Source organism: Oppia nitens, unplaced genomic scaffold (assembly GCF_028296485.1).
Source record: "Oppia nitens isolate AA-2021 unplaced genomic scaffold, nextdenovo-longstitch-racon4-pilon3 scaffold3_pilon_pilon_pilon, whole genome shotgun sequence".
NCBI classification, from domain to species: Eukaryota; Metazoa; Arthropoda; class Arachnida; order Sarcoptiformes; family Oppiidae; genus Oppia; species Oppia nitens.
Window position 1 is genome coordinate 6329283 of NW_026533221.1, and position 15646 is coordinate 6344928.

Genomic DNA, 15646 nt, shown 5'->3' on the forward strand with positions numbered 1-15646 from the left:
CAATAAATAATGTTACTGTAAACTCAAATATTTTAAAGTATTTATTATAATTGTATGAACTGAGACTCAAATTTAACATTAAAATTATCAAAATATAAGGTAGTTTATATATTTCAGTCCTAAAGTCTTAACTGACAAATAAAATAAGTAAAATAAAACTAAAAATAAATCAACGATTTTTTGAATTTGTTTTTGATTTATCTTAAAATGTCTATAAATGTCATAATTTTTAACATTGCTTTAGTATTGCAATTATAAATCGTCTAAATTTTATATTTTCTACTCCATTCTCAATGTATAAAAATGTGTTACTTTTAATATGTATTGAATACACACTGTAAATGTCCAAATTTTATTGATCCCTTTCCTAATTTGTTTGAACGCTTTATCTGCTAACAACTTATCTAAATTTTTATTTAATAATGTAGAAACATTTTATTTAATAAATTTATAGATAATTTTAAAACATTGTAATTATTTAATCAATAATTAAGTATGATATATATTATCTATTCAACTTCAGATTTAAAAATTAAACTTATTATATAAATAATAAAAATATTATAAATTATTATTTTATATAATCATAAATTATTTGCATATATATTTATAGCAAACTATAATTATTATTATTAAATTATTTATAAAACAAAATTCTTACTAATTAAATAAAAATTCTAGAAACTTATGTATAATATAATAAATTTATGTAAAATAATCAAGCTTACAATATAAATTTGGAAAATAAATAATATTATTAATTTAATTTATGCTATCATATTATCATAGCATACGACACATTTATAAGTAAATTATTTGATGTTTGAAATTTATTATTACAATATCTAACAATTAATAAAACTTTAATTATGACAATTGTTGAAGTATTTATAAATTATAGTTTATATATATATCGAAAATTATTATAATTTACAAAATAATATTTTTTAATTCAATTCAATGTAAAAAATAAAATTACTAAAATGCATACATTGTTTATATTATTTAGATATAATAAAAGCGTAAATTACAAACTATATCATTAAAATTACATTTAACGTGTGTTTAAGGCTAAACGCGAATCGAAATTTTAAGTATAAAGTAAATACAGTTAATTCTGTTGTAATAAAATATATAAACTTTACATTATTACTGTAAAACTACTAATAATGATTAAAATGTTATTTTTTAAATTAAATTTTGCTAAAAAATAATAACACATTGATTGCATAATAAATGTTTTATTGAGAGTTGTTTAAACAATTTTTAAAAATCAAATTGAAATAATAGTCTGTTAGTCTACATATTTAATAATAAAATGAGTTAAACAAAATGTAAGTATTTATTTGTAATTTTGTTTGTAATAATTAAAATTAAATATAAAATTAGTGCATAAATTATTAATAACTAGAGACATCAAAATATGTGAAACACATATTTCCATATATTACTACATTTTTACAAAAATTTAAGTTTAAGTTGTATAAAATATTGATTTTAAAATAAAATTATCAAATTAGCAAATATTTGCATAAAATGATTAAGAAAAATGACTAAATTAAATAAAAAAATGTGATAAAAATTTAATGAATTAAATGGCAAAACATTTATAATTTTTAAAATCTTAATTTAAAATTAATTTAATATCTTATATTATGACTATTTTAAGACAAAAAATATCTATAAATTTATTATTAATAATATACTATCAATAATATACTATTAAAATATGTACAAATTTGGTTCAATTATAATTGATTTTTTTAATTTAAGTAAATTTTAATAAAAAGAATAAAATATAAAAAGTGTCATTTCATAAACTTTAAAAATACTGTATAAAACTAAACAATTGCAGTATATTTCTCTATAAAAACTATTGTTATACTATATTATATCCAGGGTTGCGAAAAGGGAGTAGGGGGTAAAGCCATCTTACCCCCCCTGAGATCGAGATTTTTAGCTTTTACCCCCTGGCCTAGTCAAAAAGTTAGGGGGTCCCCTAACAATTTTCGGCGCCGAAAATTTTTATAATTAATGTAAAGTTTAATATTAAACAAAAATATAAATACTAATTGAGTTTTAATATAAATAAATAGATTATCTTACAAAATAAAAAAATAAAGACTTATTAAATACTGAAAAATATCTAGAGTTCGGGCATCTAAAGGGTGGATAATTCATTAATAAATTCCCTCCATTTTTCCAGAAAAATAATGTTTTTATTTTATAAATTTGTAATAATTTTTATGCTTATTAATAAACAATTTGATTTGTATTTTTCAGATTTTATAATACAGTGTCATAGCATTGATTTCGATGAATGAGATAATGATTTCGATTTAAGTRACAATGAATTCGATTACGAGATAAACAATTCGATGACTGATGTATTGAATTCGATATTTGCATAGAATATGACAAACTGTAAAACAATGTCAAAGTTTGCATTAAATCTAAAATATAATGTAAACCAATAATATAATACAATAAACATATTAATCGAATTCAATATATCAGTCATCGAATTCATTGTCACTTAAATCGAAATCATTATCTCATTCATCGAAATCAATGCTATGACACTGTAATAACTAATTAACTAAATTATAATTTATTTTTTAAAGACGTAATAATAAATACAGTACATTATTGATAATTTTAAAATAGCAACATTGTAACTAATTATTAATTAAATAATAAAAGCAAGTAATTATAGGAGTTGTTTTTACCTTATATATAATGTTAGTTTGAGAATATATTTTGTCTTAAAAAATTAACTTGAGAATATTTTCCTTATTTATGAAATTTATGTGAGAATTTATTGACTATTTATAGGGAATATTAAAGGAATTTATTAGAATTTTACTGGGAATTTATTGGGAATTTATAGGAAATTTATTATGAATTTACTGGTAATTTACTGGTAATTTATTGAGAATTTATAGGGAATTTACTGGGAATTTATTGGGAATTTATAGGGAATTTATAGGGAATTTATAGGGAATTTACTTGTAATTTATTTGGAATTTACTGAATTTATTTATAGATTCGATGGCAGTATAGAATCTATACTATAGATCACTGGTGATCAGCAAAGTGATTTTTGATTATTTTGATTAAAATGCACTGTCGAAGCTTATGGTTTATTAAAATATATTTCATCTAGCTCAAATACACTGTTACATATTAATTTTAATTAAGTAGTATATTTTATTTAATATTATATAAAAAAGGTTATTAAATTTGTGTATTAGAATTTTTTTGTTTTTTATCTTGGTCAGTAATTGTTTTCAAGTAAGGAACCGTATAATCATTGTGATAACGGCTGCTATAGATGGTAAAAAACTGTCGTTTAAAAATGCAATAAAAATTTTTCACCCCCCTATACCCCCTGAGATCGTAAACCTTTCGCAACCCTGATTATATCAATACTATAAAACATTTATACATTTAAAAAATAAAACATTTATAATATTTTAATATATATTTATATTAATTTATATAATAAAATACTTGTTTATTATATATACTGTCCATTATTTATATCCAATGAAAAAATATAACCAAATTTATTAATACATTATACAATAATATATTATATATATATTATAATATATAAATATATAAATAATATTAATACAATACAATATAATATATGACTTATTAAGACAAACTTATATAAACAATGGTAATGTATGGCATTATACTGTATAATAGTATGATATAACAAAATAATCTCAAACACAAACATATAATTATGATATAATGACTCAGTTTAACAAATATAATACATTTATTACAAAATCCAATCAACACATCAGTATTACAAAAATAAACACAACTTTAAGCAAGTAAGGTATTAAATGACTCAATGTGACAAAATAAACCAATAATAATGTAAGGCATCGTATTATTAAGTTTAAACAAAATAATTTCAACTATAATCATGTCTGGTATTATATGATTCAGTAAAGATTTATTTTATTATAAGTTTTAGATATAAAATATTGTGATTGATTTGAAAAAATCAATTATCATAATTAATTGTTGAATAAGACCCATAAAAAATTTTGAATATTTTAATTTTTAAACATTTTTACTTATATTTTGATGTTTAAATGAAATAAAATCAAAATTTTATTTTTTAATAGACAGCCATTTTGTTGTTAAGATATAAAACAAATATTTAAATAAATTTTTATACTATATTTTGCTATTTTATTTAAACTTAAACTTAAAACTCTTTTTTTACTTTGGCGGCCATTTTCTCTATGTTTGAAAATAACAGTTTTAATGCTAATCCACTTATTTTTTAAAGAATTCAAATCTGAAATCAAAATTTAAAAAAAAATTTTAAACGGACTGACAGACAGAAGGAAATAACAAATTCAGAAATATATTCTTTTGAAGAGTTGGTTAAAAGTGAATTTTAGTGAAAAAACACATTTTATATGTAAATTTTATTTCATGTATTAAGTAATATATTAAATATAATGAAAGAAAAATGTATTTAAAACTCTAATTAAGCTTTTAATTGTGTAAAATTTTAATTTAGTCACAAAATAAATTAAATATTAATATATGTAAAAATTATTAATACATTATAACATATTGTAAATAATATATTTGAAAATTTTAATTATATATAATATTAATTTGCTTAACAAAAGCTGATAATAAATAATTACATTTTATTCTAAACTTTGGTTATTCATAAAAGTCTATATTTTTCATAACATAATAGGTTTTATGATGTTTGACATTAACAACGATAGAGTGAATAAAATACAATATAATCTACACTACATTCAAATCTTTTACATTTTTAAATGTGTTTTATTACAATATATCGTTAATAGTGATTGATTTAAAAATAAAATATAGTTCTTATATTATATATTATATAAGAGTCAGTGTTTGTCATTCAATGAGAAGTGACATTTTGTAAATAAAAAATATATTAAATAATAATATATAATATAATTACAAATAAAAAATACTGACTGTTATATTGAAAGCAATTATCTATTGCTAAAAAATTTTTGGATACATTTTTTCTGCATATTTCTGTAATTAGATTTAATTTTAGTAATTCTCTATTATATTATGTCTCTATAATAATAAAAATGACAAATTAATGATATTAATAATAACTTTTTTTACTAGTTTTAAATCTATTTTGTAAAATTATATTAAATTATTCTATTAAAATTTTGAAAACAACTAAAAAGTTATGAGTAATTATATTAAATTATTTATTTTTAAATGTTTTCATAAAACAGATACAATATATGTATTATTAAAAAATTATATATAAAAAATATTTTTTAATTATATAGAACCTATAAAAATATTTTACATATATTGTATATAAGCAAAAAAATACATAATAAGAATCCAATAAAATCCATTAAAAAAATATTTAAATATACAAATTATTCATATTATTTTACATCGAATAGCAATAAAAAAAATTATAATACAATTAAATATATTTTTTGAATACATATATCCACGTTTATATATTACTTTTAAAAATAATTATAATTATTAATAATTATATTAAATATATGAAATAATGAGAAGGTGTGCTAATTATTTGAATATTTTAATGAATCTGATATGTTATTGAGTGATACAAATAGACACTCAATTATTTGATTTATATCATTAGTGAAAACCTTGTTATGATAGCTAATAATAAAGTCAATTAATTTTTAAGAGTCAATTCCTGCGGAGACAACAACTGGTTTGAAACAAATTGCAAGAAAAATACAACTCTATTGATATATTTCTAATTATCATATCATTTATGTGGTGCACATATAACACACAAATGTGCAAAACATTTACATTTTAATTAAATCCAACTGTTTTGTAAATAATTACTATAAAATCAATACTAATAGGTTTTTTTGTATAAAGAAACACATACAGTAAATAAACATTAAATTAATTTTTGTCTTTTATTTTTTATAATAATAATACTTATTTGGATTTTAGATTTTAAACACGATAAATATTAAAATTATATTTAATTTATAATTATTAATATTAACAATAACTTATTTAGTAATTTAAATTATTATTAGTTTAATATTTCGATATAATTTATTCATTTTTGTTATTGTTATTTTAATTTATAGAAAAAACTTTAACATTTTAATTTACATTGATTTCATATATTAATAAATTTAGATTTTTATAATTATACAATCTAATAATGTTGATATTATATAGAAATATATAATTAGAAATTGAATATTTTTTGATACATAATTAGTACCGTTTAGGAAAGTCGCTGATAAACAATATAAATAAATACTAGATTTAAAATTTCTTTTATAATGAATTTGTTTACAAATAACAAAATCGATAAATATATTACTTATTTTCAAAACGATTTGTATAAATTGTTTTGATAATTATATGAATGTGTTGCCGCACAACAGTTTTGTTTTATTTATATAATAATTATGATTTTTATTGTTGCGTTCAAATATACTAATTAATTTTTCATATAATTTATGTTTAAATGTCATTATAAAAATGACAATCTTTATAATTATTTTTGTCAATTTTAATTAAAAACAGTTAACTTTATTTAATTGTCCACTTATTTCATAATTTTTATTCTTCTTATTCTCAAATAAATACAGAAGTACTCAAAAAATATAGTAAACATTTTTTATGTAATTTTTGTTTTTGTAACTTTTATAAAAATACATATTTTGTAGTATTTTTATAATACTTTACTTTATTTATAATGTATTTTTGGAGAAAAAGAAAGAAAGAAAGAAAGAAAGAGAGAGAGAGAGAGAGAGAGAGAGAGTCATAACTATTGAGACTCTCATAGATTGAAAACAAATATTATACTAAACTAATGTCAAACACTAAAAAAACTATCATTTTATGTCACTATAATCCTGAAATATACTGTATATAAAGTATATACCGGTATATTATGATAGTGTATAAAATAAAATAATAGATAATATTAAAAGTGTATAGAATCTATAGTAATATTATCATGGTTGAAACTAAACATGCTTTAATTTGTTAAATTAATTATTTTATATAAACAAATTAATTTATTATTGTTAGTTTCAAAACATAATTAAATAAATATTAAGTATATAATAAGTATTGTTTTAATTATAATACATAGTAAACAAACAATAATATAGCACTTCATATTTTATGTGACACTGAATTAATTTATATATTAAGATGTGTTTTACAGTATATATCTTTAAATTACTAATTGGATTAATTGTTATAATTTTTTTCAATTCTTAAAAGTATATAATTAAAGCAAAAGATGTGTTTAAAACTTAAATAACAATCCTTTTGTATTATTATAGCATTTTTAAAATGAATTACCTTCAGGTCATTAATAAAAATGTAAAAGTGATTTAATAATTTTGATACAACAATTATATTTTTGTATTAATTATAAAATTACAATATAAGATATAAGCCTAAAGAGATTATAACAATTTCACTGTTAAGCAAATTAATTTGCATGAAATATATATTAATCACTAGTTTTTAATAATATTGTTCATAAGTTATATCATTATTTACATATTTTATTTATAATTTAAGCTCTTAAATCAAATAATGTGTATTTAATATATATATGCAATTAAAGCAGTTTTTGAGATTAGATCAATAAAGTAATTAATAATAAAGAATTTTAAATATTAAATTCTATAATGAATTAAATAAAATAATATATTATATTTTTTATTCATCTAAGTTTATTTTAGTATAATTATATAATATTAATATTAAGTAATATTATATAATTTATAAATAATAATAATAACAATTTTTTTGTATGAATTAAATAAGTCATGCTTTTATCTAAAACATGACTTTCCTATTAGTTTCTTATGATTTTTAATATAAATTGATTCATATATTTAGTGAACTACTAGTTCGACAATACAATGACAATGATTGGGAAAGTTAGCGCTGTATTTGATTGTAATCACTTGTAAAAAGGGCACACCGTATGTATTAATATGATTTGAAAATTGGTTCACCAAATGTTAGCCACATATGAAAGCAATTTAACAAAATTGTATTTTTTGCTCCAAAAAAATATCGAAATAATATTGATATAAAAAATGAAATAGCGATTGAAATCTCTATAACAATAGATTCTGTTTAAGTCAAACATAAAAAATCAATAAAATAAATTGAATTCAATTTTTATGTCTTATTTTGTCTTGTTTATAGTTCAATAACTAATAAAAACGTATAAATTGAATCACTTATTTAAGCAACAAATGCTAAAAATTAATATTTTTATGAATTTTACAAAATATATACTTACTGTATATAGTATTTGTTGGATTTTATTTCATTGAAATATTACTTTTCATTTATTGGTAGATAAAGTATTATTACATTACTTGTAAATATCTAATATCATATTACTATTGATATTTGCAATTAATCATCAAAATGTCAATGTTTTATGTGATACAAATATTTTAAATATATCAATCACTTTACTTTAATCAATTATGTTATTTAATCGCACATTTTGTTAATTAACTGTATTTATATTTATCAATCTTGATAATTAAAAATTAACGATTTTACAAAACAAATTAAAAATATTTTAGAGCTAACGGTAAGTACTGTATATGATTTGGTTTATATGAGTTTGGATCATATGAACAGTAGATACAGTATTTCACTATAAATATTGTATTAAAATAGTTGCCATTCATTTATTCTAAGCTTATTTACAATTTTAAATATTAACAAAAATATATTCATTATTAATAAATAATTGAAAAAATATATCCGTTTATTTCAAATTCTAAATAATCAATACTTAGAATGAATTAATAAATAATAGTATTTATTTCAACATAAACTACCATGACACTTTTATTGAATACTACGTTAAAATATTTAATTATATAACTGTTTAGATAGAGGAAGAAAATTAATTATAAGATTTTAGTAATTATTATAATTTCATATATTTCTTTGTTGCCTAAATGGCAATCATTTACGACAGTTGGCCACATAACTGCATAATGTCGGGATTATTGTCGGGATTATTGTCGGGATTATTGTCGGGATTATTGTCGGGATTTTTGGGAAAGAGCATTGAATCATGTTTAAAGTTAATTTTTAAAGTTAAATATCTAATTACTAAAATAAATAAATATCATATAAACATAAATCTCTCTCTAAAACTAATCATTTTGTATTGATATACATAAACAACTAGTAATCCCGACATTATGTAGTTATCGATAAGTTTCTCTTTTTTGTTATCCCTATCCCTCAGTACCTTCTGATGAGTCTTTCCGCGACAATAGACGACGAAATAGCGCTATAAAGGTATAAATTGTGAATATATACTATAAATATAATTTAGTGTATTTTTATCATTTTTCAATATTCATTATATTCATTATTATTTTCAATTATCATTTTCTATAAATATAATTTTTCATTTTTCAAAAATTTTCAATTTTCAATATATTATAAACTCGACGTCAATAAAATCAGCATTTAGTTATATTAAATTAATTTATAAAATAAATACCAAATATAATTTTAATTGATTAAATTAATTTTAAAATGTAATACTGCAGATAAAACTGCAATAAAACTAATAGTAAATGATTCATTAAATAAAATGTATATTAAAATAATGTGACGATTTTGCTTTATTTTGATTACAATATCTATTTTGGAAAAACAATATTAATAATAAAATTAATTTTTCAATATTATTACTGTTAGTAATAATCAAATGTTAAATAATATTTGTATTATTATATAATTTTATTATGATATAAAATATAATTTTTTATATGTACAGTACGTTTATGCAATGCATTATCACTTGTCGTTAAGTATTTTTATCATTATTGGTAATTATTTATAGTAATAGTAAGTAGTATTATGTTTGATATTAAAATTATGGTACCGGTAATTATAAAGTAGACAAATAATAAATACTCCAAAAATTATAATTAAAAATAAAATTTATTATATTTTTTAAAATTTCATATATAATTAAATTAATAATAAAGATTAGCAACACTTATTCCGTCTGTTTTCACAACTGTCCTCATTATTAGTCGGTTCGTCAGCTATTACTAGACCTCTATTTTATAGAAATTAAATCAATTATTAAATAATAAAATGAATGACAAATTTAATGTCTAACCTTTGACCCGATCCAGACATTGTTGAGCGGCTTTTAAATTGTGTTTGTTCTTGAGATGACTGACTTTTAGCCATCATTTCTAATATCAATAAATATATTGATTTTCAAATTCATGTTAAATATTCAATAAAAATACAATACTTTTAGTTAAATCAAGAAAGAGGTCATCGATTCCACGGTTTTTTTTAGCGGACGTACAGTAATGCGTGGCGTTTACTGATTGACTGTATTTCATTGCTTCGGCTATCAGTTCATTGTTTGCAAAGTTGTTTTGCTGTTCAAGTGATAGTAAGTCAATCTTATTGCCGACTATTGTCAGCACAACATTATTGCCACGGATTTTACGTAACTCTTTGACCCACGACTTGACTTTAGACAGAGAGTCCGAGTCAGTCACGTCATAGACAAGTAGTGCTCCGTTTGAGTCCCGATAATAGATGGGTCCCAACGCGTGAAACCTCTCCTGACCTGTACTTTACAATACACATACATATATATCATCTCAATTGGTCGCCAATATGTCATCAATTGGTCACACATACCGGCGGTGTCCCAAATGAACAGTTGTATTCTCGTTTCGTTTAACAAAAACTTTTTGGTCAAAAACGATGCCTGAAGTGTGGACTCATGTGCTTCACTGGTGGACAACAATATCATCGGATCAAACAAGTGGTCAAACAAGTGGTCAAAGTCTTACTTGAATTTGTTGTGACAGTATCTCAACATTAGTGATGTCTTTCCCACACATCCCTCGCCTAACAAAACAATTTTGAACTGTTGTTGACTTAAATGGTTGGCGTTTGTCGTCATCTTCAGTGACCAACAATTCAATTGATAACCAATTGATCAGTCAATCAATCAATGTTTCAATTGAACCAATGTTTTCATGTATTGATGGCTCAACCAATCAATGACACAATACATACACTCATACTATACGTCAATACATTACTGTTTGAATGCATTGTCAATACATGCTATACATTGCACCACATTATGTGCAACCCTTACACGTAATCTATTGTATTATAACATATCATATGATAATCATTGTATAATAATATTAATTTAATAGACTTTTTCTAGATTTTATCAAACAATTGACTCAAACATCAAAATTCATTAATAAGTTTTTAAAAACTATTTTTATAGACATGTTAAAAGTTTAACTTAATTTAAACAACATTTATTACATTATATAATCTAATAACTTGAGGACACAATTATTTTACTGACAATTTATCATTTTTATTACAATTATTGCAATTATCAAACAATTAGACCCAACAGTTAAACATTGGGTTATCCTTTAAATTTTTATACGATTAGTGATTTTCAATAATAAATTTATTATTACATACAATTATATGCTGTTTAATATACAGTATATAAGTTATACTGTATTAATATATTTAATCAATTAAAAGTATATTATACTGTATTATATATTTCAAAATTCAATACTTTAATCAATTATACAGTACTTTATTTACTGTAATATCATATGATGTTTAAGTATAAGTATATAATATGATAATTGTGATAACCTATTGATAACCGATTGATAATAATACGGTTATTGAATATAACTATAACTTAATATAAGTAGTGATAAAACACTGGTGACCACTAATTAATTAAGTATTTGTATTAAATTTTAATTAAATTAAATTAATTATAATTTCAAAATTGATGATAAGCTAAATAATATTTAATTATTAAATAGTTTGAATAAATGATTCGTTTATTAGTTTATTACTAATTAAAGTTAATATAAATGTATTTTATATACATTTATAACAGTTATTATGAGATATAAGTGATACCAAAATATTGAGATATAATTAAAGAGAGTTATGAATGAAATAAATGATAAATTATTTGTCTTTATCTTTGTCTTCGTTGAGTTTGATTTGCTGTTTAATGAAGACTTTGAGTGACGGATCAGTTATGTATTGATCTAATTGTTTGATTGCCTCTTGACTTATATCTCCATAATATTGTTGCAGTTCTTCGACATACTTAACCCAAACACAGTTATCACATCCCGATTGACAACAGTTTTCCGGTGGTTTCGGCGGTCTTTTAGATGTCTTGTATTCACTCGTTGTCTCTGTTTTGACATTCTTTCGTTTATCATCTGAAGAATCGTTTGAAAACCTTTTGGCCACAAATAACTTATCCGTAATTATTTTGATCATAACTTTATTGTCAATTAATTTACATTTGATAAGTGAAGACATGTTTTGACCAATTGAAGTGATATTTTATTATCACATAAATTGATAATACATTTATTGGTCAAACATGTGATAAAAGTTGTCAAAACAGTGAAGCAATCTTCGGGTGAGTCAGTGATGAGCGCTATCTTCCGGACCATTGAGTCAATGGATGTCAACATTAGTCATGTGTTTATAATTTTAACCATTGATTGAATGTATTGACAAAAGTTTGTATCACTCAAGACATCACCCAATGGTACGCTTCGCTCAGATAGTCATTGGACCGGCGGGTAGTGGGAAGTCGTCATATGTGTCGGCAATGATAAGTCACGGACAGGCAATGGGCCGTACATTAAGTGCTTTCAATATGGATCCGGCGGCCGAATACTTCCAGTACAACCCCATCGCAGACATCAGACAACTGATCACTGTTGACGACATTATGGCCGATAAAGACTTATCATTTGGTCCTAACGGTGGTCTCATCTTTGCTATGGAGTTCTTGTTGGATAATATGGATTGGTTTGAGGAACAGTTGGGTGATATGGATAACGATTACATATTGTTTGATACGGCCGGACAGATAGAGTTGTCCACACATTTAGATGTCATGCAAAAGTTGATCCGTTTTCTTCAATCACATGATTTCCGAGTTGTCGGTATATTTCTGTTGGACTCACAGTTTATATCCGATGTCTCAAAGTTCTTCTCAGCCCTAATGGTATCACTTTCGGCAATGATTAGTCTTGAGATACCAGTTGTAAACTTATTGACAAAAACAGATCTTTTAGACAAACCTTCTCTCAAAAGACTTGAAAGTTTTTTAGAGCCCGACTCTTATCTATTGGAAAATCAATTTCCCGAAAAATGGGGTCAAAAGTATAGAAAACTTACCGAAGCTTTTGGCCAATTGTTAGACGATTACTCTTTAGTCAAATTTATGTCAATCAATATTTTTGATGAACAATGTCTTAATGATGTCTTACTATCGGTAGACAATGCACTTCAGTTTGATGACGAACAAGAGGTCAAAGTGCGTGACTTCGATGAACCACTAATTGATGAAAATAGTGAAGATATTGTTGATAATGATTAACATTGTATTTAATTTATGTTTAAACAAAAGTTAAAATGTTTTATATATTTGAATAAATATTTCTATTAATAACTTATTGTTATATTTTTTAATACTTTATATCTCTTTCTATAATAATTATTAGTGTCTTGATTTCCAACTAAAAAAATTATTTTGTCGGTTCAACGCTTATAACTGGGACTTAGTATGTCCACCGAAGTTGACCAGTGGACGCTATTTCCGAAATTTTATTATAACTATAAATAACTATTTGTTGGGTTAGAAACTATAAAAACTTATAAATAATTATTTCATTGATTTTGAAAAATATAAGCATTAAATTGTAAAATATTGCACAAATATATGTAAAAACAAAAAGTAATAGTTATATAAATTATATAAAATGTGTAAACTGTTAATCAACTCATATTACTTTTTTAACAATAGAAATAATTAGTTTATTTATATAAATCATTTTTGTAAATATGCTGAAAACAAGTGAATTATATATCAGTTGAAATATTTATAAGAAAATAAATAACTATTTGGCTTTTTTGGCAATTATATACAACTATTTAATACAGTTTAAATAACTATTTTAACAACTATTTGACTTTTTTTAGCAACTATTATAACAACTATTTAATAGAGTATAAAAAATTATTAATCAATACACTAATAATTAATGAATTTTTAGATTTATAATTACCGGTAATTACTAAAAAACTTCTAACATTTTGTTACAATTATATTGAACTCATATTTATTTGTAATTTATTATATGATTCAATAGAGTATCAGAAATAATTAGTTATAAAAGTATTTTTCAATTTTTACGAACTCCTGAAAGGATCTGAATTCTATAAGTCTGTCTGTCTGTCTGTCTGTCAGTCTGCCAAATGACCCCCCCTTAAGATCAAGATTTTGGGATTTTACCAGACTTTTTGACCAAATTGGGAAAATTGTTGCTTAAAAACGAGGAGAAATGACCCTAAAATTTCGGAGCCGATTTTTTTTAAGTTTATAAAAATTTTAATTTTAATTGATACTATTTTAGTAAATGTTATTATGTTTTTAAAATTTATATGAATCTAATTATTAATTAAAAATAAGTAAAATAGTTAAAATCACGTTAAAACTCATCTAAAAATAATATTATTTTAATTAAAATATTCAACTAAAAAATTAAAAATTACCTATTTGTCAAAAAAGAGTAATGATATTACAATTTAAATAAAAGTTTAAGATAAATTAAGTTAGTAAAACAATAAATACTTACAGTATAATATAAAGTTTTATTAATTTTTTTATTTTTGGAAAATTTACCCATTTTCTAGGAATATATACGGGAACTTTATGGAATTTACATGGGAATATTCGGGAATTTAAGGAATTTTTAGGGAATTTTCTCTTGACCCCCTTGATTTTGGATTTTTTAAAAAATGCAATAAAAGTCTACACCCACCCTAGATCCCACCCAAGATTTTTTGAAAATTTTGTAAATTGACACCACATTTAAAATCCAAAACCTTGCTTAACCCTGATATATATATGGACAACAATATATCAATTGTTATATTCAAATGCGTTATTTTATTATATTTATTAAATAAATACAAAAATTATTTTTAAAAAATTATTACCCACGAATATCCAAAGATTTTTTCATATAAATATATTTTATGCATTAATAGATTATTTATTCATCATTATGTCCACATTATTCAATATAAATTAGCTTAAAATAATTTATGTATAGGTTTTTAAAAATTAACAAATAAAAACAATACAAAATTAATAAACTGCTAATAATTTATAAATGGCACAAAATTTCTGATACAATTCATATTACTTTATATTCATAAAACAAACTATTTATACGAATATAGGAGTATCTTAAAACTCGACTCATTTCAACTGTTTGACTATTGATAGTATATATTATATATTAAATAACTTGTAAACAATATTTTAAATTTAATAATTACCAAGGGCATAATTATAGATAATATTACATTGAACATTATTCTAATTGGTTATTTTTATTATTTGTACAACAAAAATAATCACTTTTGTCTAGTAGTCGATTCTATTATCTAGTTAATTCTACAATTAATAAAAAATTTACCAATTAAAATA

At 21.7% G+C, this 15646-nt stretch overlaps 3 protein-coding genes across 3 annotated transcripts; 1 reads left to right on the forward strand and 2 right to left on the reverse strand.

Moving 5' to 3' along the window:
- Positions 1-10074: 10074 nt before the first annotated feature.
- Positions 10075-11183, reverse strand: LOC128958011 (ras-related protein Rab-21-like). Its single transcript, XM_054303826.1, has 5 exons — positions 10908-11183; positions 10753-10847; positions 10352-10678; positions 10211-10289; positions 10075-10147 (listed from the first exon to the last, which is right to left on the reverse strand). Exons 1-5 carry the CDS (start codon positions 11018-11020, stop codon positions 10075-10077), a joined length of 687 nt encoding a protein of 228 aa, XP_054159801.1. The 5' UTR covers positions 11021-11183.
- Positions 11184-12087: 904 nt separating this feature from the next.
- On the reverse strand, positions 12088-12462 carry LOC128958013 (oxidoreductase-like domain-containing protein 1). Its single transcript, XM_054303828.1, has one exon. The coding sequence runs from the start codon at positions 12451-12453 to the stop codon at positions 12088-12090; it is 366 nt and encodes a 121-aa protein (XP_054159803.1). The 5' UTR covers positions 12454-12462.
- A 97-nt stretch (positions 12463-12559) lies between these two features.
- On the forward strand, positions 12560-13528 carry LOC128957537 (GPN-loop GTPase 3-like). Its single transcript, XM_054303314.1, has one exon. The coding sequence runs from the start codon at positions 12686-12688 to the stop codon at positions 13526-13528; it is 843 nt and encodes a 280-aa protein (XP_054159289.1). The 5' UTR covers positions 12560-12685.
- The last annotated feature ends 2118 nt before the right edge of the window (positions 13529-15646 follow it).

Coding starts and splice junctions, on each gene's coding strand:
- LOC128958011 (XM_054303826.1), bottom strand. CDS start 11,020: ATGACGACAAACGCCAACCATTTAAGTCAACAACAGTTCAAAATTGTT. Junction 10,848..10,907: donor TACTGTCACAACAAATTCAA/GTAAGACTTTGA, acceptor GTTGTCCACCAG/TGAAGCACATGAGTCCACAC. Junction 10,148..10,210: donor ATGTCTGGATCGGGTCAAAG/GTTAGACATTAA, acceptor TCTATAAAATAG/AGGTCTAGTAATAGCTGACG.
- LOC128957537 (XM_054303314.1), top strand. CDS start 12,686: ATGGTACGCTTCGCTCAGATAGTCATTGGACCGGCGGGTAGTGGGAAG.
- LOC128958013 (XM_054303828.1), bottom strand. CDS start 12,453: ATGTCTTCACTTATCAAATGTAAATTAATTGACAATAAAGTTATGATC.